Below are 25,127 nucleotides of genomic sequence, written 5' to 3'. Positions count from 1 at the left end.
CCGGCCTTTCCCTCTAAGACACAAGGCTGCTCACATCATGACACTACAAGATATACCCTGTATGAATGACAAATTCAATTGGGTCTATTAAAAATACAAGTCAAAAACTCAATACAACACCTTCTCAGTGTCATTATATCTTTAGAATTCCTCACAAAATGTTATTAGACATAGCATTAAAGGGGAAAAACATATTGCAGAGATCTGAATATACATGGCATTTTAAATTCATTCATATTCTCAATTTAAAATTAGGAAATGAAAGTTATGCCAGTGTGACTTACCCTAAAATACCTACTAAATCCATAGCAAAGGAGACTGTTAGTCCCTTCCCTTCCTGTTTCAAACTAAACTACCCACTGGACTGTATTGAACCTCATGCTCCAGATCTGGAGGCCATGCTAAGCATACAAGTGAGAGACAATGGGTCAGATCCTACTGGCTTTCCCCCTTGATCTATTCTAATTTCCCTCTCTTCTGTAGCCATTGCCCTGTGTGGCTTTGTCCAAGCAGGGACACACCCCTGGCATATCCTTTTCCTTGATCTCCCTTTTTTCACTACAACAGAAAAGCTGGTAGAAGACCATCCCATATATAAACTTAAATTTCAGGGTTGGGAAAAAAATATTTTTAATTCCTGGAAGCTAGCCATTGTGTCCTACTGCATTTTTCAGTAGCATATGTGAGTTTCATGCCAGCACGTATTACTGAGTTCCAGTGGTTTTACAGAACAGTGATTTAGTAACATACTTATTACTTTCAGGCAATAGCTATTTCTGCTTTCTTCTAAAGTATGTAGGAAGAGCTATGCCCCAAAGACCAGATGGAATAAAGGTGTTTTATTATTTGTTTATAGAAATATTATTTGTTTATACAAGTCTTTGCCCTGGAACTTCCGAAGAGGAAATAAAGAGTAAGTAAATACGGTAGTTCCTAGTGAAGCACAGAGATACTTCTGATCGTGTTTGCTGTTTTTATGACACAATATTAGCATTAGGTTTTTATAACTTATTACCGTATAATAAAAAGCATAACTTTTTTCAGATAGCAGTATCAATTCACATTGCAGATTTTTCCATCTCTGCTGCACATGTCTAAACTAGCGTGTACACAAATACTCAAAATTGCTTTCTCTTTATCTAAAACGCCAATCCTCCTAATTAATTTCCTATCTCTCCCTCCAAGCTTCACCAATCGATAGAATTCTCCTGTAACTTTTCTTCCTGACACAGAGGTTATTTAAGGATGGCATCAAGGTTAAGTTATGAACAGCAGAGCAGCACTTGAGTTATAATTAGTCTCTCCTGTAATGAGAGTGTCTCCTTCTGATTTGACATGTTGCTAATTAATCATTCTGCCTTACTCGCTGTTCAGAGCCAAACAATTTACTTCAAACAGTAAAGCGGTGTGATCGGGAATGTGAAACAGCTAACATTCCTTTTGCTTGCTTGGGAAAAGATATAGTGGCAATACAATATCTTGGGAAGGGGGTTGCTATATCTATCTATCTATCTATCTATCTATCTATCTATCTATCTATCTATCTATCTATCTATCTATCTATCTATCCATCCACCCATCCAGGAACACATGAAGCTGTCTCCCACTGAATCAGACCCTTGGTCCATCAAAGTCAGTCTTGTCTACTAAGAGTGGCAGCAGCTCTCCAGGGTCTCAGGCAGAGGTCTCACATCCACGCACATCCACCCATCCATCCCACCCTTCATCCAAGGAGCTCAGAGCAGCATACATGGATCTCCTTAAAACAACCTTGAAGTAGAAGGTTGGTTAGGTCATCCCCAGTACTGGAGGACCACAATGACAAGATACAGCAGGCCTCCTACCTAATGCAGTACTGCTACGATGCAGAGAGGGCAGGAAAGAACATGACATTACTTTTTCTGCACCTGCTGAGATGAGGGAGCAGCCACTAGAGTGAGGTGGAGGGGCCAGTCTTTGCTTGTCTGTCCTCTGAGTGGGCATTCTTAAAAGTCAACTGCAAACTGCACCCTTGTGCCTCTAGTGTTGCTGTTTAATGAGTGAGAAAATCCATGGCTCTTGAAACTCATAAATCTTGGAAAGTTTCCAGAGTTATGTTTTCATTCCTTTGACATGTAGTTGTTTTGATTTTGAATGTTTCTCTGCGTGTTTATTTGGTGTGAGACAAGCTTGGCAGCCTGCATTTTGAATATCTCTTCCCTCTTTAGAGCTGCCTTTTTATATGCATGAACTTGTTACACATTCCTAACCACCTGCCTAAAACCCTTCTATCTGCACACTCATTATTGAGTTACTGCTGGAGAGTTTTGTCGCCTATAAATGACTTGGAGATGAAAGCATCTCTCTGTACTGAGAATTCAGCAAACTGGCGAAGTGCACAAACATCCTTAGAATTAGCTAGGTAAAGCTTCACAGCCAAGCATGCAGAAATCCCCAATTATTCTCACAGCTAAAATGGTAATCTGTAAACAGGATCTGGCTTCTGTCTAAAAAGCAAGGGGGAATAATTTGAAATTGACTGGATAGAAGATCCTACAAACCCATTTCAGATCTTTTATGAAGATGATCCGCTTGCCCAAGCCCACTGTTAATGATTTATAAACTGGGATTATGTGGGGGAACACAAGAAGGGTGATACTTTAGAAATTTCATCCCACCCCTCCAAACATGTTTCCCTATAGGGTTCTGTAATCTCTCAGGGGGAAAGGTCCTGACTAACTAACAGGCATAAGGGCCTCAGCTGGGAGGTTTTTCTCTTCTTTGATCTGGCCATGAGAAGTTGTTTACACCCCCCCCTCGCATCCTCTTATAGGTAGGCCTGATTTCAGCACTTAAAAACTAGCTTGCGCCAGAGGCACAAGTTTATTGGCACAAGCCATAGGGCGAGAGCACAAGAGCTCTTGGCCTGTGGCTCTCAGTCTGGGTTTTGGTCTGAGGCTGAGTAAACATAAAAACATAAGAAAAGCCATGCTGGATCAGACCAAGGCCCATCAAGTGTACCCCTCTCCTCCATGATCATGTCCACTCCCCTCTTCAAGCCTTCCAAGTTGGCAGCCATCATCACCACATCCTGGGGCAGGGAGTTCCACAATTTAACTATGAGTTGTGTGAAGAAATACTTCCTTTTCTTCATGGCGAACATACCTCGCCAGGACTGCCCCAGGTCTTTATAGTCTCTTTGACTATCTTGGGCCTCCGTCAGATTGTGATGGGCCCACCACATATTGAGCTACCTTAGACAATGGGTTTAGAAATCACAAGAGGTGGAAACTGAGGTAGACTGGATCCTATGAACTGATTCACTAATCGCGGAGCCTTCCTGTTGGCAATTTTCAGTGAAATTGCAATTTGAGACAGATAAATGATTGCAGAACACTGATCCCAAAACCACCATGAACCTTGTTATGTTTTTCATTTCAGTCACCTTTTCTGACGGAAATGGTTCTTTACCAGTTTAAGATAAAGTGGAGAAAAAAGCTCAGTTTCTGTTATGGAGGACATAATTGAAATGCTTGTTCCGAGGTATATCATTATTCTGTAGTTGTTAAGCAGCAGGTTTCAACTCAGCTCTTTGGTGTCAAAGTTCACCAATCAAAATTTGAGAAACGATGAAGCCAGATACCCAGTGGAATGAACCTCAGCCTGAAGGGAGATCTTTTAATTATTTTGAAAATATTTATTTACCACTTTTTTTGGACCATAAATAAAACTAGGTGATGCAATAAAACCCAAGCATCTAAAATGACAACAACAAAACAGATCCAATTAAATGAATTTCATACCCAGCAGCAATTTCACACCACATAATTCACAAGTTTAAGTAACTGCCAACAGCTGCCTAAACAGAATAGTATTTACATGCTGCCTAAAGTCTGACAGCAGCTTTAAAGTCTAGCCTAGTCCAATTTCATCAGAGATTGGGAACTAAGGAGGGTTAGTACTTGGGTGGGAGACCCAAGGGTTGCTACGCACAGGAAGACAAAGAAGAGGAATGCTATATAGTGCTATGCCACCACTAACAACATCTTGTCATGTGTTCCCACCATGATCATTCCGATGGCAGGGGTCCATGCAGTAAGGTGTCTGCCTTGCTCAGGCAGTCTGGGGCTTTAAATTCAACCAAGGACCTTTAATAGATCTCAGAAACCAACTGGAATCCGTTGTAACTGCTGCAAAACTGGAGTAATGGGCTCCTGTTCTGGTTCCAGTGCCAGGAGGACTGTCAGTTGGTCAGTCTGTTAAGGAAGTAGGGTTGTTGGATGAACAACGATCCACACCAGGAGCTGTCCACAGGTATCAGTAACCTGGGAGGCAGTCAAGAGCCTGGAGGGGTGGAACCATATCAGCATCCGTTTTGTCCAGGCAAAGGACTTGCATGCAAACTGGTTTTAGGAGATATCAAACCAGCAAAAGCCGAGCTTTGGCCAAGGAGTATTATAGTGCTGTTGCCTTAAGTGGAGGCCCTAATTCTGTCTCGGCTTAGAACTCAGCTCACAAGTAAGAACAGGGAACAAAGAACTGCGATACGAGCATTCTGTCTTCTGGTTTGGGCTTGTGCTCGGATCAATTGCTTCCATAATTCTTGAGGTGTGAGGGTGGCTGTAGGGATTGGATGTAGAGGATCGATCAAGAGATTCTTGTCTCCAAAGGATAGAGCCTCTTCCTGCACAGTGGACTTGGGCAACCTTTTGGGGTCTTCCTTGAATTCTTTAGTCCTCTGGTATTGGAGGGTGGGACTTTCTCTGAGGAGTTTCTAACTTACTCTAGAGCTGGGCCACAACAGGTCTTCTTGACATGTCCTGATGGCAAACCCCTACATTTAACTTGACACTCACTTATTGCACCAGCTATAGTTTTCAGACCCTTTTCAAAGGCAGTCCCAGTTAGAGTGAATTGAAGAAGTCTAATCTGGAGGATTACTGAACATTCATCTAGCATTTCATTAATTGCAAAACAAGCAATCTAACATAGCCACTGTTGTCTTTCTCTTCTCTCCATGATTCTTTCATGGTTAATAATCATCATGAGCATTTGTCCATTCTTGTGTTGTTGTTTTTAAAGAATAGAGAGCTAAACTGATTAATCCCCATTTAATCTGTTGACACTGGCATCATTCACAGGATTATAGTAACACTGTTCAGTACATTAGCTTGCTGGAATGATCTATCCGTGACTGTTCTCTGGTGGGTACAAGATACCCACTAACAAAGAGCCTCAGCTTGTGTGTATTTTTTGTGGGGTGGTGGTAGAGGGAGTGATTATGACATGGGTGCTAAATGTGTGTGCGCATTGTGAGCCATCTAAACTCAATTACAAGCTTCATGTGCAGACGTTTCCATGTTCGATTCTTGATACTTCCAGGTAAAAGATCTTGGCAGAACTGGACAAGACCTTGGAGGCCTTGAAGAGCCGCAGCTACTCAGAGGTCTCCAACAGATAGCTTGCCAGCTGTTAGAGCTGCTTGCCAGCTACTCATGCATCCCCTGGGACACCCAGGAAAAGATTGCTCTAGGCCAGGGGTCCCCAATATGCAGTGGCGGACTGGGTCTAAAAATATTACTTGCTAGGAGACAAAGGGAGACCACCCATTTAATTTTTATTTTTAACATATTGTCTAATGTTTAAGGGGCCCCACTTCATCAGGGGCCCACAGGGCCCACTTGCTATCGGGCAAGCTGACACAATGGCCAGTCCGCCACTGCCAATATGGCACCCATGGGCACCAAGTTGCCTTCTGAGGCCTTGTCTGGCACCCACCAAGAGTTTTTAGGAAGTGGGTGGGGCCAGGTAGAGCTTTTGCCCAGCAAGGCTTCTGATTGACTATTGGAGATTTGATTGGCTGTGCAGATTTTTTAAAATGTTACATGGGCAGCAGCTGTCACCGCAGCACAAGGATCTACACCGTGTTGGCAAAGTTAAGCTGGGTCAATCCATTTGTGGCTCGCTCTGCCTCTTGAAGCAGAGTTATGTGGCAGCCATTTTGTTCCGGTGCCCACCATGACATTTCAGAATTCCAAGTGTGGCCAGAGGCTCAAAAAGGATGGGGACCCTTGCTCTTGGCTTTTAATTTTTAAGCATTTATTTCATAGGATTCCCCCCCGCCCCCGCATTGCTTCATTTCTGATGATCTTTCTAATCCATGCTCTATTTCTAGGACAGAATAAAACTTGTTGACATGCTGGGAGAAGGGGGAGGAAGTATATTGGGGTATTAAGCATAAGGAGCTCCGATTAAAGAAAAGATTGGCCACCCCTGGAATAGATAATATAGAGCTGGATGGTCCAGTTGTCTAAGTACAAGACAGCTTCATATCATAAGAATCACCTAGAAAGACTTCAATTTACACATTACCTAATTCTTACACATGGGGTGGGGGGCTTCCCATTTCAAACACTTGGATCAGTGGCGGACATGTCTATTTGATTTAATGCCCTACCTTTCTCCCCAAAAGTGGCTTACATCATTGTCCTCTGTTCCATTTGACCCTCAAAACCAGCCTGCGAGGTTTTAGGTTTAGGCTGAGCCACACTGTGACTGACCCAAGGTTACTCAGCAAGCTTTGATGGCAGACTGGGGGATTTGAACATGGGTCTCCCTGATCCTCGTCCAACACTCTAACCAGTATACCATGCTGGTTCTCAATTGTGATATAGTGGTTAGAGTGCTGGGCTAGGATGGGGTGGCAGGATCAAGCCCCTAATATCCATGTTTTCATGCCCATAAGAGAAAACGTGAGTGACTTACAATGCATTCCTGAAATGCGCTGGTGGCCCCGGCGAAAGGCTTTAGGAGGCCAACGAAGGCCTCTGCCGGTGCAGGGTCCCACACTGCCAGTGCCCGGACGGCGCATGCTGGCGTGAGTGGCCCCAGTGCCGGCGTGCAGGCCCGGATGCCAGTCCCCGGCCACGGCAGTGCTGTCCCCGGACACCACCGCAGCCTCCCGCCAGCCTCCGTTTCGGCTCGGGAACACCCGCTTTTGTTTTAGCTTTTTGATGGTGTATGAGGTTGCATGGGATTTTGGCGCTGGGTAGAGGTTTCGGGTTGCCACTGGGTTGCCTCCTAAAAACGGTGCAGGCATTCTTTTCAGGAATGCGCTGTTAATCTCCTCCATCCCCCCGATCTTCACGTTGCTTTCTGGCAGGACACCTGTTCTTTCAATATCCGCAGGAAGCAATTCAGTATCTCCCCCTGCTTTTCCCAAATCACTTCATTCAGTTCTGATTGCATTATAAACTGCTGAACTGATGTCCTACATCAACTGTTCTCAAACTGTGCCCCATGGAGCACTTGATGCTCTGCGAAACATCTCCTAGTGGTCCGTGAAGAGATTGGCAAGAAAAATACTACTGTCATTCGGTTTAGTATATAGGTGCTAGGTGAAAATTAGTGCTCCGTGACGAATTTCTCTCCTGAAAAGTGCTCCATGACTCAAAAAGTTTGGGAACCACTGTCCTACATAGTGCCAGTTCTCCGTTACTTAATACCCAGTTATTACATGGAAGCAAGAAACAGGATCTAATATGTTTAATAAGTAGTCCAAATGCAATTTCTGTGCTAGATGGCAGTCTTCAACTGTGAGACATGAACTGTGGGTTTACAGATGGCATAGATTCCTAACTATGCGGAGATCAGGATCATGGAGGGCCTGCTACCACACACATTGTGCTGAAAATCATCACTCACCCCACCAGTGAATCCTAGTACCAGCCAGTGGCAGAAACAGACATGGTTCTTATGGAAATGTGACTAGGGTTTACCACTCCTTAGCTGGTGGTGACTTTTTAAAGATAGAACACTGCTCCATGCAACAATAGAAAATGAGTATGTCATGGTGAAATGGTGCATGTTTTTTCCTTGTCAGGCACATTTCTATGTGTAGGGATAGGTTTTTTTAATGGATGAGCATTGTGTCATGTGAGGCCCCATCTGCAGATTGAATGGTGTTGCCAAGTGCGGGCTCAAACAGATGAGAAGATGACCACATGACATATTTTGTCCTTTCAATGCAAATTGCAACTTATGCATTCTCAATTTGCCTTGGGGTCATACAGGCAAGAGACAGGAAGCTTAACCCTTCAGCCTCTACTCAGTTTCACTATTTGAAGTCAGGCTTCCCTCATTCTTCTATCCCCATTTTAAAGGAGAAAAAGATATATTCTTTAAAAACACAATATCCTTCTTTAATGTACTAACAACAAACTAGGGAGAAAGTTTCAGACCACCTCTGCCTTCTCTGGCATGTCTCTGAGGCAAACTGAGGCTGCACAAACCTGCAACTTGCATTTGCTGGCTGGAACAAGATACACAATCTTCATCTCTTCTATGATTCCTGAGAACAACACTCTAATTGTTGGACACTCAGCTCCCGTTCTCTCATCAGTAAGTGCTAATGGATGTCCCATTAACGCTTTAGGATTTTTGCATTTATTCTTCTGTAGCCAGGAGGCTTTCACAAATGCTCCTAGGTGCACTTTGTCAGCTGCACAACCCTCACTCTGATTTTCTTGGCGCTTAACTGTGCTATCAAGCATAATCACCCAAAACAAATCCTAGCAACCAATTTAGCCCCAATGGAGCTGCTGTGCTTCCAGTGCAAAGGCCTGATTTGCTGATATGCCCGGTCTGTGTTTTTTTTGTGGGGGGGAGGGAGGTACTTCTACAGCTAATAGACCCTATTGGTTCTTGTAGGTTATCCGGGCTGTGTAACCGTGGTCTTGGAATTTTCTTTCCTGACGTTTCGCCAGCAACTGTGGCAGGCATCTTCAGAGTAGTAACACTGAAGGACAGTGTCTCTCAGTGTCAAGGGTGTAGGAAGAGTAATATATAGTCAGAAAGGGGTTGGGTTTGAGCTGAGTATTGTCCTGCAAAAGTATTGTCCTGACAGGACAATACTTTTGCAGGACAATACTCAGCTCAAACCCAACCCCTTTCTGACTATATATTACTCTTCCTACACCCTTGACACTGAGAGACACTGTCCTTCAGTGTTACTACTCTGAAGATGCCTGCCACAGTTGCTGGCGAAACGTCAGGAAAGAAAATTCCAAGACCACGGTTACACAGCCCGGATAACCTACAAGAACCAATGAACTCTGACCGTGAAAGCCTTCGACAATAGACCCTATGTGTGCTAATTTAAAACCTTGGGCTTAAAGAGGGAGAATGGGTACTTCCCCCAGTTTGAAGACTGTCACCCTCAGGAAAATGCCATGCTAAGGAAGAGCCTTGTGGTGCAGAGTGGTAAGCTGCAGGACTGCAGTCCAAGCTCTGCTCACGACCTGAGTTCAATCCCGATGGAAGTCAGTTTCAGTTAGCCGGCTCAAGGTTGACTCAGCCTTCCATCCTTCCGAGGTCGGTAAAATGAGTACCCAACTTGCTGGGGATAATGGGTAGATGACTGGGGAAGGCACTGGCAAACCACCCCATAAACATGGTCTGCCTAGTAAACATCGGGATGTGACGTCACCCCATGGGTCAGGAATGACCGGTGCTTTACCTTTAAGGAAGAACAGAGAATGGCTTGAAACCTACATGAAAATTCTAATGATTTAACCAAGCTCTGAGGAACATTTTACCTTGTTGACTGGCATTGGCTACAGTGCCTGTTTAAGAAGTCTGAATTAATCATAGGAATTGCACTTGATTCATCAACTCATTAATTGCTTATATCTGTATGCGTTTCCAGCAGAAAAAATACAGCTAGTTTAATTGTGCCTGCCTTTTTTTTCCATGGCAGAGATAATTGCCACTTCAGGCAGGTTATTTGCAGTGCAATGTTAAACTGAGATACACTCGTCTAAGTCCATTAAAGTCTTTTTAGAATGGTGCTATTAGATTGGAGAAATGGCAGAGAGAGAGAAAAGAAGTAAACACCTTTCACCCAGTACTGCTGTGGTAATGGAAAGCAGGACCCATCAAGGCTGGGTTAAAAAGTTAAAACCAGGATGATGATGATAAGAAGAAGGTTGGTTTTTATATGTCGACTTTCTCTACCACTTAAGGGAGAATCAAATCAGCTTCCCTTCCCCTCCCCACAACAGACACCCTGTGAGGTAGGTGGGCCTGAGAGAGCTCTAAGAGAGCTGTGACTAGCCCAAGGTAACCCAGCTGGCTTCATGAGTAGGAGTGGGGAAACCAACCCAGTTCATCAGATTAACGTCTGCCGCTCATGTGGAGGAGTCGGGAATCAAACCCGGTTCTCCATATTAGAGTCCACTGCTCCAAACCACCGCTCTTAACCACTACGCCATGCTGGCTCTCATATGGTTTAAAATATGGTTTAATTTTTAAAAAAATCCAGGAAATATGACCATGGATAACTAAGGGTGGGGGGGCGTGATTGAGTATAGGGTAGTGGTTCAAGTGTCAGTCAGACTGGTATCTAGGAGACCCAGGTTTGAATCCCCACTCTGCCATGGAAGCTCACTGGGTCACTTTGGACCACACACTTTCTCTTCGCATATCCTACAGCATAGGGTTGTTGTAGTAAAGATAACATGGCGAAGGGCAGGACAAAGTTCTAAGTCACCCAGGGTCTGCATTGGGTTGATAAATATAAAATTATGCAAGAGCTGCAGAAAGAGATAACTTTCCCTCTTACTCCCATTATACAAGAAAGTAGGGGTACTCAATGAAGTTGGCAGTTAACCTCTGCAAGGAATGCCTCACCACCAGCTCCTGAAATAAACTCCAGACCTCTGCTGGGCAGGATGTGGACCAAGGCCATAGCCCCCCAGGGGACAATCTCATTTTGCAGAGATGACAATGGCAGAAGGCCCAGGCCCAGGTGGCCCAAAGGAGGTGAAATTCTTGACTGACTGCTTGCAACCTTATCCCAGAGCCAGGCAGTGAAAATAATTGTTTTCGAAATCCTGGACCGAGCACGATGCAGCCGCAGGAGCTCATCACCTGCCAGCAGGGCAGCTGAGCCTGATTACTTCCCAGCCTATTTAGGGTGAGGCTTAGGAAAGCTACCTTGTTGGATCAACCAGTCCACTAGGCACAAGACTGTGTGTTGGTTCCTGCTTCTTGCCTCCAGTTCCTGCTCCTGGCTGCCAGCACCTGTTGATGCTCCCAAGCTATCTAGACCTGCTCCAGAGCACTGCTCCAGAGACCAGATTGGCCCTGCCTGCAGAATACAGGATAGCAAAACTGCAACCAAAAAACAAAACAAAAACAAAACTGAAATCATTTTTTGGCAACCCTAGCCTCACATGAAACCAGAGAAGTGACACCCTCCTGCCCAAGGTATGGGAAGTGGTTAGGGTTGCCAGCTCTGTGTTAGGAAATACCTGGAGATTTTGGGGACGGAGCTTGAGGGCGGGGTTTGGGAAGTAGAGAGACTTCAATGCCATAGAGTCCAATTGCTAAAGCGGCCATTTTCTCCAGGTGAACTAATCTCTATTGGCTGGAAATCAGTTGTAATAGCAGATCTCCAGCTAGTACCTGGAGGTTGAGCAACCAAAATAAACACCACTGTACTGTTACCAAAGGTTAGGAAATAAGCACAGAGTATGGCTGAAGAAACTTACAATCACTATATGAAGCAAAGTGTATTAAAGTGCATGAGGTGACTATAAGTAAATAAATAAATACATATATACAATTTCACTAAACAGTCTAAAAGGTACAAGTATCAAAGTTCATAAGTAGAAGCTGGAACGATGTCTTCATGTATATTTGTTGTTGCAGGGGAACGATCGTTTCATTTCTTCCTCAGCCCCATTTCCTACATATAAAATGTACACACATATATGTATATAACAATATTCACATGTATAGGAGATACTATATGAAAAATTTTTTTAACTTACAATGAGAATCACTTCACATGCATGGTTCCTTATGCAGGCATTAAAGATATTTTCAATTCTCCCGTTGGGATGAAAAAAGCAATCTAAGTATATTAAAAGTCTTCAGTTCCACAAGGGATACATCAATTCACATACATAGTTGCACAGACGATTCTAGACGTTCCCAAAGGGATACAAATGTTAACTGCTGAGACGGTACTACTGAATCACTAAATAGTTTCAGGTGGAGCTTGGAACTGCAGGCATATACTCAATTTCTTAAAGGGGCAGATCTAAATAAAGCAAGATAGGTCATTTTCCAAATTCAACCCGGTAGGTTCTAAAGATTTGAAAAGGTGGATAAAATATGCCTCCTTCTGCTCCGGAGCGCCTACTTAGGCAGAAGGAGGCATATTTTATTTTATTTACAGGTATTCAGCATGACCAGCATCCATTCCAACGAATAGGCTGGCCCGTATATAGATACATGGAGGAAAGCTCTAAGTGTCGCACAAGATCTCGTGCAAACAGCACTGTGCTAAGTCCATTTATGTTTCCACTTGCCCATGGCTGGATCAAAACCTTCGAGTGTGAGCATGTGAGTTCAAATCCCTGCTCAGCCATGAAGCTCAGTGTTTTGACACATTACATCTGTTTCTTTTAAGTAGACTCGAGTGGGGGCAAACCACATCCCTGTATGCCACCCTAAACAAATGTGATTCATAATGCTAAACTATCTGTTATGTTGATAACATTTCTGATATCTTTATGTATAGTGAGTAAATCAAAGTTGAAAGTCTACAACAATCAAGAGCTCTTGAAAAATCCTAAATAGCAGCATGATTTATCATTCTATGGCAGAACAGAGTTTAGAGTTCCATAGAGAAGCACAGTGACCTATGAATAAGTTAGATCCGCTCTGGCTTGACAAGCATTTCTCATTGTGGCATGCATACAAAAGTTTATGGTTATATTTCCTGGTTTATTTTTAAGCCATGCATCTGATGGGCCTCTCCATGGGCCAGGGAGTTTGGTAAGTATTTCAGGAATCTAAACCATATGGATGCAGGTTTTATGCATACCCAGAGTTGCAAGGCAGCATCTGGGAAAAGCGCAGCAATGCCAACAAGAATGGGAGAGCATCTGTTTGCATGCAGAAGGTCCCAGGTTCAGTCCCCCAGCATCTCCACTTAAAAGGATGGCATGAAAGACCCTGGAGAGCTGCTACAGACAGAGTAGACAATGGCCTGTCCCACATGAATGGTTTACAACATTTCATGCCGCCAAAAGCTACATTTTATTTTTTCATTTCCACATTTTTTTCCTTAGATGTCAGAAATGTTTTCCTATCATTTTTGCTCCATTGTTTTCCTGAGCACTTTTACCACAATGTTTTCTTTCTCTATTTCTGAGCCCGCTGTCCTTCAGTGTGCAAACTTCTTCAAACGGTCTTTTTTTCTTCGCCCCACCAAACACACTTCTCTTGTTCACACCCACTGTTTTGCTCCTCTCCTCTCCCCTCCCGCCACCCATTTCCCTCCCTATTTTTTTTAAATGATGAGAAGATTAGCGAACTAATGCTGGATTGAATGGATGCAAGAAACGAGAATAACTCTCCCCTGTTTCTACATTCCCCTGGGCTATTATAAGGCTGCTACCCTGAGCTTCTCGTTACACACTGGGAAAGATAGAAGGTTCAGAAAGAGGCTGAGTAAAACCCTCTGCGCAAAAGAGAAAATAAATTCCCTCCCCCCTAATTTTTTAATTTTTTTGACAAGAAGATTAGCAATGTAACGCTGGATCGAAGGACTAATGAGACGAGAATATGTTCCCCCCCCCCACATTTCTGCAGTTCCCGGGCTATAAGTCTGCTACCCTGAGCTTATTGTTACATGCTGGGAAAGCCAAAAAGTTCAGAAAATGGCTTGGTTAAACTCTCAGAGCCAAACTGAAAATGAATTAATTGGACTGTGTTGTTAAGGGTGCAATAGTTCAATAATTTGATGGTGCTTCTTTGCAAAGCCAAGTGGATGGATGCACTGGACTGGGCCACTACTTGTTTTTGTATGTGTGTGTGTGTGTGTATGCGTGTGTGCAGATGTGCCTAATGTTGGATTGTGCTTCAGTTTGGGGCACCCATTTTGAGGGCAAACTTTTCCAAATGTATATAACGGAGGATGAGACATATGTGTTTTCTCGTCTAATGGTAGTGCACATCAGCACTAGAGCGCATGCGCAATAACAGAAAAAAATTAGGGGCAAGTGGGGGGAACGGTCCAGTGCGATCCTCCATGACATCATGAATCACGTGATGCCCCCCACCAGAAGACATAGCTTTTTGGGAAAACCACTGTGGATAGGATAAAACTGATTTAGAAGTGAACCGGACAACAGAAAACAATGCTGCAAAAGGAGGCATGAAGACCAAAATCTTTAATGCGATTCCAGGCCTCGCAGATCAACCACGTGGAAGAACTTGATAGGCCAGTTGTCAGACTCAGTATAAGGCAGCTTCATGTGTTCAAAAGTTAGTGCAAGATCTTATTTAGCAAGATTCAGAAGGGTGGCTGTGTTGCAGCACAAACTGAAAGGGAGTATTGTGGCATTTTAAAGACTGACAGATTTATGGTAGCATTGGCTCTTGAGGGCTACTGCCTGCACAAAAGTTTATGTCGCAATAAACCTGCTGGTCTTTAAGGTGCCACAAGTCACCTTTGAGTAGTTTGCACAAACCATTCCAGAATTCTTTGTTCTCAGGATACCAACCAGAACAGTCAACCTCTGAATCTTGCTGATCCAGTAAATACTATTGTCATTAACTGAAATAATAATACTTACAGCATATTATCAATGTGTCAATTCCTTTGCAGTTGAATTCAATTTATTATGCAAACACAGAGCAGATTACACGGTCACATAAAGCTGCCTTATATTAATCAGACCCATGGTTCTCATCAAGGTCAGTGTTGTCTATGCTGACTGGCAGCGGCTCTACAGAACCTCATAAAGAAGTCTTTCATATCACCCACCACCTGATCTTTTTTTAACAGGGGATGCCGGGGATCGAACCTGGGACCTTCTGCATGTCAAGCAGATACTCTACCACTGAGCTATGGCCTCTTTCCCAAAAGTTAAATAAATAACACCTACTCCAGTGAGGCAGTCTGATTAGGGATTTGAACTTCTCAGAGATGATTTTGAATTTCTAATGCTTGCTGTTCAGGTTCAAAATGCTGTTGTAATTTTTTGCTTCTGCCTTGTGTGAATCCATACGGTGATTTTTTATTTCCATGTTATTTTCTGTTTCTGTGCACCAAATTTTACAATATGATTGGGGTGCCAATGAAGCTGCACAATATGATTATTTTATGAATAAGTGAATACCATATGTATATATGCCAACTGTCTCTGTCTCTGTCTCTGTCTCTGTCTCTGTCTCTGTCTCTGTCTCTCTCTCTCTCTCTCTCTCTCTCTCTCTCTATCTATCTATCTATCTATCTATCTATCTATCTATCTATCTATCTATCTATCTATCTATCTATCTATCTATCTATCTATCTATCTATCTGCAATACAAGCCAACCTACCAAACCAACAGTGAACAATGGAGAAATGAAGCTTGGATAGAAATTTAAACCAATATAAAATATTATAATATGAAATGAAAGGCTCCTGGTATCCAGTAGGCCACCCTAATTTATAAAAAGCTCCTCTTCAGGTTCCACATTTGACAAGGGTGAAAGGAAAATCTTAACCTATACAAGCTTTGAAGCTACCACAAGGTCTTTAATGCCATATAATACACAATGCATGGATCTGGAATCACCATCCACTGTAAAAGATAGTAAATACTCTAATCCATAACCTTCAAGGAATAAAGCCAAACATATTATCTTTCTGGACATTGCAGTATAGAAATCATCAGCAAGATTAATGCCCCACTAAAATTTTGACCTGGTTGAAAGTCCCCACTGGGATCTGGAGCAGACTGAGAGGAGGTTAATACATTGTCAACAGTGGAACATGTTGGACAGTTTATCACATCAATAGAGACAACATTTAATAGAGTAAGTTTATTTTCCTCTTGTGAGTCAGTGTTTATTTTCTTTGCAGCCAAAGCTGGGCTGGAACAACCTTGTGAGATGGTTGCAATGTTTCAAACCTGCTGGCAAAAAAAGAGGAAGAAACATGGGGTAAGCATGTGCTTCATGCGCTGGAGCCAGGCCCTGGTGGCCCCAGGGGTGAAGAGAAATGTGCTGGGTGGGGCGTGTGGTGGCCACACCTGCAGAAAGAAAGCGAGGGAGAGCAGAAGCTGGTACAAGCTGAGGGAGGGCGGCGCATGCACCAGCCGGGCTTCAGGTGGGCAGCTGCTCCTGTGCTGTGGCATGGCAGTGCCCCTCCCCATGCCTGAGCTCCCCATGCCTGCACTGCTGCCCTCCCTCTCCTTGCTTCCGGGGCAAGGGTGCCCACCAGACTCCCCCAAGATCCGCCCCTACCTTCCTATGTCAAAATCAAACAGCCTAGCAAGATCAGGTTTCAAGATCAGGTTTCTCCACTATCATGAGCTACACTGAAGGCTCATTTATATATGTTTTATTTCATTTATATCCCACCTTTGTCCCCAATGAGGACTGAAAACAGCTTAGGTAATTCTCTTCCATTCTGTTCTCACAACAAACCTATGAGGTAGGTTGGCCCAAGATCATGCAGCAAGCTTCCATGGCAGAGTGGGGATTCAAACCTGGGTCTCCCAGATCCTAGTCTAACGCTCTAACTACCAACCCACACTGGCTAGCTTACTTTTTCTGCAGAAATTGAGTAGGAAGTGCTAGAGATGATCACTCCATCCATCTAGGTATCATATACTCCTGAGCTGAAAAATCTGCACCGACTCCCTGGCTTATAAGAAGCTGACTTATACTGAATCAGACCAATGTCAACTTCAGTATTGCTTATTCCGACTGGTATTTTCTCTTCAGGATTTTTCACATCATCTACTGTTGGATCCTTTTTAACTGGAGGTGCCATGGGCTGAACCTGGGACGTGCTGCATGTAAAGCAGATGCTCTACCACTGAACCATGGCCTCAATTCAAAATGCTTATTCTTAGCTTTAAGACTCTAAATGGCTTGGGCTGGGGTACCTGAAGAACCGCTTCCTCCTGTATTGTCCAGTCCACCAGAGGATCATAGAATCATAGAGTTGGAAGGGACCACCAGGGTCATCTAGTCCAACCCCCTGCACAATGCAGGAAATTCAAAACTACCTCCCCCCCACGCCCCCAGTGACCCCTACTCCATGCCCCAGAAGATGGCCAAGATGCCCTCCCTCTCATGATCTCTCACGGTCCTCCTTATCATATGTAAAGTTCTCACTAATGTCCTGCCTGCCCACTTGCCACTGATGTTAGTCTCTGCAGTCACAGGGAAATTTATGGCACTAATAGCAATTCAAGGAATGGTGTGAGTGACTGAAATATCAATGATGTTATAGCCTCTTTTTAGGCAATACATCTGCCAGTACCAAAAGGCCAACAACCATAGAATCATAGAGTTGGAAGGGAACTCAGGGGTCATCTAGTCCAACCCCCTGCACAATGCAGGAAATTCACAACTACTTCCCCCTCCCATGCCCCCAGTGACCCCTACTCCATGCTCAGAAGATGGCCAAGATGCCCTCCCTCTCATGATCTGTCTAAGGTCATAGAATCAGCATTCCTGACAGATGGCCATCTAGCCTCTGCTTAAAACCATGCATAGATCTGCCCGGTACAATCTCAGCATCTGTATTTTGCATGCACAAACAGTTGCAGTATGTGTGAACGGACCCCTGGATTTTCCAGGGTTCTGGTTTGTGTATACCAAAGCTGCACACACAGCAAAATATATGCATTGCCCAATTCAGACAGCATGGCAACTGCATGTATCAGGAGGATTACAGGTAGTGCATGCTCCTGATATATGTGGTTGCTGGACTCTCAGTACACATGGAAGTAACACCTGAACTGGTTTTATAATGATAAAGAAATATCAAGAGGTGAATAGTTATCCAACCCAACCAAATTTCTTCTGATGTGCATGTATGTGGCATAAAATTCAAGAGGGGCTTGCAGATCCAAGAAAGCTGATGCTGGTTTTATATGAGAAGAAGAAGCCATGCATGCAAATCATGCATCAAAGTTATGAAATGGGCTACAAGTGGAATAAAATTTTAAAGTATTCAAAAGATGAAGAAATGGAATAGGACGGCTAGAGATGATTCTCGCCTGGGGCAGTGTTTTGTTTTAGGGCTGGTCCACATTTATGTAGCAGTTAAAAGTGATAAATCTGTAGCTGGACTATGCCTTGGGGCAGCAAGCTTTATTTGGTTTCCCTGGCAGATTCATCAGCTAGAGCTTTATCTGATTGATCGGTGGGGCCAACTTTTATCCCTGAAAGTAAAGGGCACCAGTATTTACTTGATGAAAGTACTTTGCTTCTGCTGTGACAGCATGAAAAGTGAATTAAAAGAAGATGTTAAAGTTGGCCTTTCCACTCAAACAATGAACAGAAGCTGGTGTTAATTAAATTGTACGCTGTCTCACACTTCCTGAAATATCCTAACTGTTGAGGTGCTGGTGATATGAAAATTTAATTGCATATTCATTCATTAATAAAGCGCTATTGCAATGTCTTAGTCTTCAAGCCATGACATTTCAGAAAATCCTAATTTTGAATTGCATTTAACAACTCTGTCCATATTATACATCCAATGAAATAGGCCAGGAACTTCTAAAATAGCAGGTGCCACAACAAACCAGCTGTCATGGGAGGTGGGACTAGTCACTGAACGTTCCCAAAAAATACTAGGAAATACCAAACCTCCTCCTGGGATAGAGGCTGCTGTTTCTGAATGGGTGCTTCCAGCAGATACAAAGTTGATGTCTGCTAGGCTCATCTGAATATCCACTTACATGGAGGAAAGCCAGGATTAGCTTTGGGGAACAAGTGGGCCCAAGAAATCCCAAGAAATGGCAGACACCATGCTGAGGGTCACTGAAGCAAGTTTTTATCTAGGAAGCTCTTGTCAGAATAATTGAGGAGGGGCTGTGGCTCAGTGGTAGAGCGTCTGCTTGGCATGCAGAAGGTCCCAGGTTCAATCCCCGGCATCTCCAGTTAAAGGGGACTAGGCAAGTAGGTGATGTGAAAGACCTCTGCCTGAGACCCTGGAGAACCACTGCTGGTCAGAGTAGACAATTCTGACATTGATGGGCCAAGGGTCTGATTCAGGATAAGGCAGCTTCATGTATTCAATTCAGCAAGTCCCGAAGTCTGCTCATTAATGTTGTCAGTGTTTTACTGACTCTTCTCCTTTGATTTTCATATGAGCTGGACATGCAGAAACTGATGACATTTTCTCCATTCCATTAGTCCTGTCCAGTAAAGTTTAACTTGCTGTTAAGGGTACAGAAGCAGGGCCACGTAAAATTGGCAACCATACAACATAGAAGCAACTTCTCCTTAATAGTACTGGGGTACCAACTTGTATCCAGCATAAATGATTATATTATTGTAATGGATGATAGGTAATTTATTTACTTCATTTATACCCCACCTTCCTCCCCAATGGGTGCCCAGCATGGTTTACATTCTTCTCTCTCTATTTTAATCTCACAGCCATCCTGTGAGGCTGAGAGAATGTGACTGGCCCAAGGTAATCTAACAAGCTTCCATGGCGGAGTTGAGATTTGAACCTGTGCATCCCAAATCCTTGTCCTACAATGTAACTACTACACCACACTGCTTCTAGAAGGTAAGAGGTGCTGTTTTAAAAACTCTTAATGGTTAATGCTTTCCCAAGTACTATACAAGTCGATACAGTGCAAAGTTGACTGGACTGGTGTTTGTGTATGTGTAGGGAAATGGTAGCTGTGGAGGAGGATGAGGGAAGGAAAATGGAGCTATGTGGGTGAGAAGTTCACATATGTGCACCTTCCCACCCATGCTGCTTATAATTGTACTTTGCTGTGATCGTGACAAAAAGATCCTGTCAAATCAGGTTTCGGAAAGATTTCAGCAAAGCAGAGGAAAAGTTGGGATGTACATGAATAGATAATGTAATTGTATAGATGGCCCGGTTTGGGTGGACCAAAACAAGATGAGGTGGGGAAGCGCCCTTGGGAATTGAATTTACAATAATAGTGCTCAACAAGCTCTTGGTTACATTTGCCGATTACGCCAGTACAATAGACCTTTTATTTTAACTATGTACTTCTAAATTGTTATGTATTCCAAATCTACTTGCAGGAACTGGAAGCTCCCCCCATGAATAAAGTCTTTCACGACTTAATGTAATCTAATTGGCATAAGTAATATTATAACAGTGTCAGTACTGTGATAATGTTAGTCATGAGAGCAAAGGGGATGTATATAGAGTGTACTCCCTTAAATCAGGTGCATCCAAAAGGGATGGAGGAGAGGAATTCACGCATCAACATCATGACAGAAATGTCATGCTGAAGAGCTTTCTCCCCTCTTCATGTTGCAATCCTGTGCACACTTACTTTGAAGGGAAGGGCTGTGGCTCAGTGGTAGAGCATCTGCTTGATATGCAGAAGGTCCTAGGTTCAATCCCCGCCTTCTCCAGTTAAAGGAACCAGGCAAGTAGATGATGTGAAAAACCTCTACCTGAGACCCTGGAGAGCCGTTGCCGGTCTGAGTCGATAATACTGACTTTGATGGACCAAGGGTCTGGTTCAGTAGCAGGCAGCTTCATGTGTTCATGTGAAGAAAAACCGGTTACACACACTGGGACTTACATTGACGGTGAGAAGGTTCAGGACAGACAAAAAGGATGTGTTTTAATAAAAGAATGATTGGCTTTTGGAATTTGTTGCTGTGGAATGTGGTCATGGTAACTGCTTTAGTTGGCTTCAAGGGGGAATTAGGTGAATTTGTGGAGGGTAGGCCCTTTAATGGCTATTAACTATGATGACTAAATGTTCAGAGGCATGGAGAGCATCCACGTTCAAAAGCAGTAACCTTCTGAATACCAGTGCTGGGGAGACAAAAACAGGGAGGCTTTGTCCTCTGTTCCCTGCATGTAGGCCATCTGGTTGGCCACTGTGTGAAATAGGATGCTGGACTAGATGGACAATTAGTCTGATTCATCAGGACTCTTATATTCTGAACAAATGTACATAGGATCAGGCTGGGAATAATTGGTTCTTTCTTCATTTGGAGGTCTTATATGCTCCATTATTTAGAATTGACAGGGTTTTAGTTTTCAGGGGCAAGTCAGTAGGTAAAAGGTAAAGGTAAAGGTCCCCTGTGCAAGCCCCGGGTCATCACATCCTGATGTTTCCTAGGCAGACTTTGTTTATGGGGTGGTTTGCCAGTGCCTTCCCCAGTCATGGGTACTCATTTTACCAACCTCGGAAGGATGGAAGGCTGAGTCAACCTAGAGCTGGCTACCTGAAACCGACTTCTGTCAGGATCGAACTCAGGTCGTGAGCAGAGCTTTTGACTGCTGTACTGCAGCTTAACACTCTGCGCCGTGGGGCTCCTTGGCAAGTCAGTAGCCCTCAATTAATACAAGCAGAATTTGGAAATTGTATAAGCAGGTATCTAAAACAACAAAAGAAGATTTTGTAGATGGGGACTTCCATTGCCTAGGGATGTAAAATTTCCAGAAATTTTGAAGCCACAGGAAAAGTTTTTTTTTTCTGGCTCCCTCCCCCCCACCAGAATTTTTTTGGGGAAATTAAAATATATGCAATACTTACTGCCCTATCAAATTAAACTAATTTTACTGCTATAACAACATAAAATGCACCATCTACAACTTACATAGCATATTAAAATAGCAATACTTCACAGCTTTATGGAATTTAAACATTATAAATGCCTTAGTTTTCTACAAGCAAAATTGCAAATACACTCAGCAGATGAATCCTATGCTACCTTAACTCATATACCTTAGTTCAAGCTAGATGCTGTCTTTTTTGTTCTGTGGGTACTGGTTATGGAGAGCTCAGTTCTCAATTAAACTTTCAGAGCTTTCCTCTGAGGCTTTGGTGCGGTTCCTGCCCTACTTCCTTCTGATTTTTTACCATTCAGCCAGATAGGGCAATAAGATACTTCTCACACAGTCCATTACCCAGATTAGGTATCCTTCAAGGTGCAGAAATACATCTTGGATTTAACAGCTGTATATGGCCACCATGTCTGTAAAAAGTATTTCAGTCATTCTAAAAGAGAAAATATTTCATAGGAGTTTTTAAAAGTCCTCCTAATTTCAAATTTCTGCATTGGCATTAAAAAAAAAGGCCTACGGAAAAACCAGGAAAAAAAAACTTTTTTCCTCAATTTTTTTTTCTGGGCCTTCACATCTTGGTGAAGATAGGGCTTTCCCCCCATTCCCATCCCTGTTCATCTTAAGGAATCAGGTTGTACTTAACAGCATTATAGTTCTAACATCTCATCTCAAATCACCCCTAATTAGCATCACCAGGCACTTTTTGTTTCAGACTTTTTTTGTGATGCAAAGAATTCAACTGAACATGGATTCATGCAGTTACACAAAGATAATCTTGATATTTAAGTCACGGAATTTGATCACCTTCAATACTGTAGTTGGCTTGGCTACAAGGACATTGTATTAGTTAACAGCAACCTCACTGCAGCCTCTGCTCTGTTTAATACACACAGGCATGATGGGACCCTGAGGATAAATTCTTGGAGTTCACTGCATGAACACAGGTTGTTTCTTCTGCCCACAATCTTGGCTATTCTACACTAAACATGACTCAAAAACAGCAAAGAGAAAAAAAATGTCACAATGCTTTTCACATCCTTTCCCCTCCAGATAAATATGTGACTCACAGCCTCCACACTAACATGGGGGGTGGTCTACGCAGATACTCTCCCCCCAGCATGTGTTGTAAAATGTGCACTTTGAATAAAAAAGATCCCCTGCAGGCTCTTGATTATCAAGAAATATTAACACCTAAATAACTGGTTTTTACTAAGGCTGCAGCTGGTTCCATGTGAAGCTAATTTAGAAAAGGCACACAAAATGCAATTCTAAAGCAAATCTAAGCATAAGATTAGATGGTGAACAATTGGATTACATAAGTGTTTAATGCCACTGACTTCCCAAGGTCAGAATTTTATCACTTATTTCAGGGTATTTCTGATAAGGAGCATTTATCGCCTTTCCACATCAATACAATTCTTGGACATTTCTTCTTATAATCAATACTACTTGATTATCAACCAAATCCATGAGTTAAAGGAACACACTCTGGTTAGAGCACAGGGGTTCCAGGGCTGGGTATTCCTAAATTTCACCATTGTATGTTCTTCTCAGTTGTAGGAAGGGCTCTAAGGGGTTGCCTATTCTCAACATCAAGCACAAAAGCATATGGATTTTGCTTCATAGCTGAGATAAGCATGCATGCTCAGTGCTCTGTTACTTTCCACACAGACCCTCGCTCGCACTTATACGTAGTTAAAACCAGCACACGACACATGTGTTTTTACTGGCTTATGCTGTATTAATAAATCTGATTCTGAAACCAGCACTCTCATGCACCCCAAATGCAGGCATATATGGGAGTCTTGCCTGATAGACAACATCCTGTTTGCCCATCATCACAAACACAGAAAACAATATATCTGATATTACTGATGCATTCGATGGTATAGGCTATGTCATTAGCAAGGCCATAGGTGTTCTTTATGAAGATACCACACCCACCCAGTAGCTCATAGAACATCCCTTCTTTGCACAATTTTGGCACACATTAGAACCACAATCTCACACATAGAACCATCATCTTATACAACGATTTGCCCCTAGTGGTCCCTACAATTAATCCACACTGCTCTATTTTTTTTACCCACCCATGCACACACTACAGGAGCATAAACAAAATTCCTCACATGCAATAATCTGTTGCTATGCAAACTTCCAGCACTCAGAGCATACACAAATTCATATACTATATCAAATTATCTGTCTTTCTCCCCAGAGTATATTTGATTCAGTACACTGTGCATGCTCACATGCACAACCTTCATCCACCTTGCTCCACCTTTCTCTCTCTCTCCTACTTCTATTTATGTTTGTGTCACAAAGAATTCTGTTGACACAGCTGAGATCTCTCTCTCTCTCTCTCTCTCTCTCTCTCTCTCTCTCTCACACACACACACACACACACAAAGTCTGTAAGAGTTTGTTATAACAACACACTTTAATCTCCAATTTAGTGCTACACCTCAGTTCTATTGATCTTCCCACACATTCACTGCATAGCCTCTTTCCCCACTGATGAAGGGGAGATAAAATGTTGCAAGGGAGACCTTCTAACCCTGGAAGAAGCTGGGGCTTCTCACCCACAGCCGTGCCCTTACCTGACAATGCCATACATTACCAAGATATTCCCCAGCAGCCCCACCACGCAGACCACCGAATACAGGGCTGTGATAGCGATGGCTATGATGATCGAACTGGTGTTCTTCACGGCATATGGTCTTGTGTCATTGGACAGAGTGAGAGAACTCGAGCTGAAATCTTGCAAGGTGCTGTTGAAGAAGTAGGCAGGGTTGGTTTCAGCACTGGGGAGGGTGGACAGCTCCATCGCGGTCTGGCGCTTCCAGGGGCCACCCTTTGATCGGACCGGCGGAGCAAACGGGTCGCCGTTCAGACGCTTACAAGGAACTGTTCCCCGTAGGTGGTGCTGAATGAGGAAAACGTTCCCTTCGCAACCTGATCGCTCTCCTTTGCAAAGTGCATCCAAATCAAAACTTGGGAAGGCGGCGGGTGGGGTGGGGTGGGGGGGACTGGCTACCAGTCCGAAGACTGGAGCTCTGAGTGGCTGCTGTTGGCCGGTAAGATCTGGCATCTATTCTAGCCTGCCTTCAACAGTCTCATACAGAGCCAATGCAGCACTGCTTCCTTCGTCTTCTGATGAGCCTTTGAGCGGGGGGGATTGACTAGGAAGCACTCTTTATGGTTGCGATCTCTTATTTTAAGAAGGGGGGGGGAATCTGTCATTTCCCTTGGACGCTGGAAAAGACGTCGTGATTGCAGATTTAGAGGGGGGCTGTCAATCAAAATCCTTAAGGATTTGTTGGGGAGGGAAAATAATTCTACATATTACTCTCTGCTGTCTTCAGAACATTTTCTCCTTGGCTAATGAATTCCAAGGGAAATTATCATGGCTGGTCTCCAATAATGCAGATATCTATTAGAGATAGTTATCTGTATTTGGAACCAGTTAACAGGATGCAGAGGGGGAAGAAAAGGGTCCCAGTGGGAGAATTATTAAGCAGCCACAGCAGGCTCCCTTTT

The 25,127-nt window shown here is 43.3% G+C and overlaps 1 protein-coding gene across 1 annotated transcript in view; it reads right to left on the bottom strand.

Annotated features, from left to right (window-relative positions):
- OPRD1 (opioid receptor delta 1) overlaps positions 1-24,437 on the bottom strand; it is a 44,181-nt gene extending 19,744 nt beyond the window's left edge. Inside the window, exon 1 of the mRNA XM_056846096.1 lies at positions 24,188-24,437. Within this exon, the coding sequence (XP_056702074.1) occupies positions 24,188-24,414 (227 nt within the window). The 5' untranslated portion in view covers positions 24,415-24,437. The remainder of the gene's footprint in view (positions 1-24,187) is intronic.
- Between the last annotated feature and the right edge of the window lie 690 nt (positions 24,438-25,127).

This window comes from Euleptes europaea, chromosome 3 (genome assembly GCF_029931775.1).
Source record: "Euleptes europaea isolate rEulEur1 chromosome 3, rEulEur1.hap1, whole genome shotgun sequence".
In the NCBI taxonomy this organism is placed as follows: Eukaryota; Metazoa; Chordata; class Lepidosauria; order Squamata; family Sphaerodactylidae; genus Euleptes; species Euleptes europaea.
The sequence above is the reverse complement of the archived record's forward strand: the minus strand, read 5'-3'. Positions and strand labels throughout refer to the sequence as shown.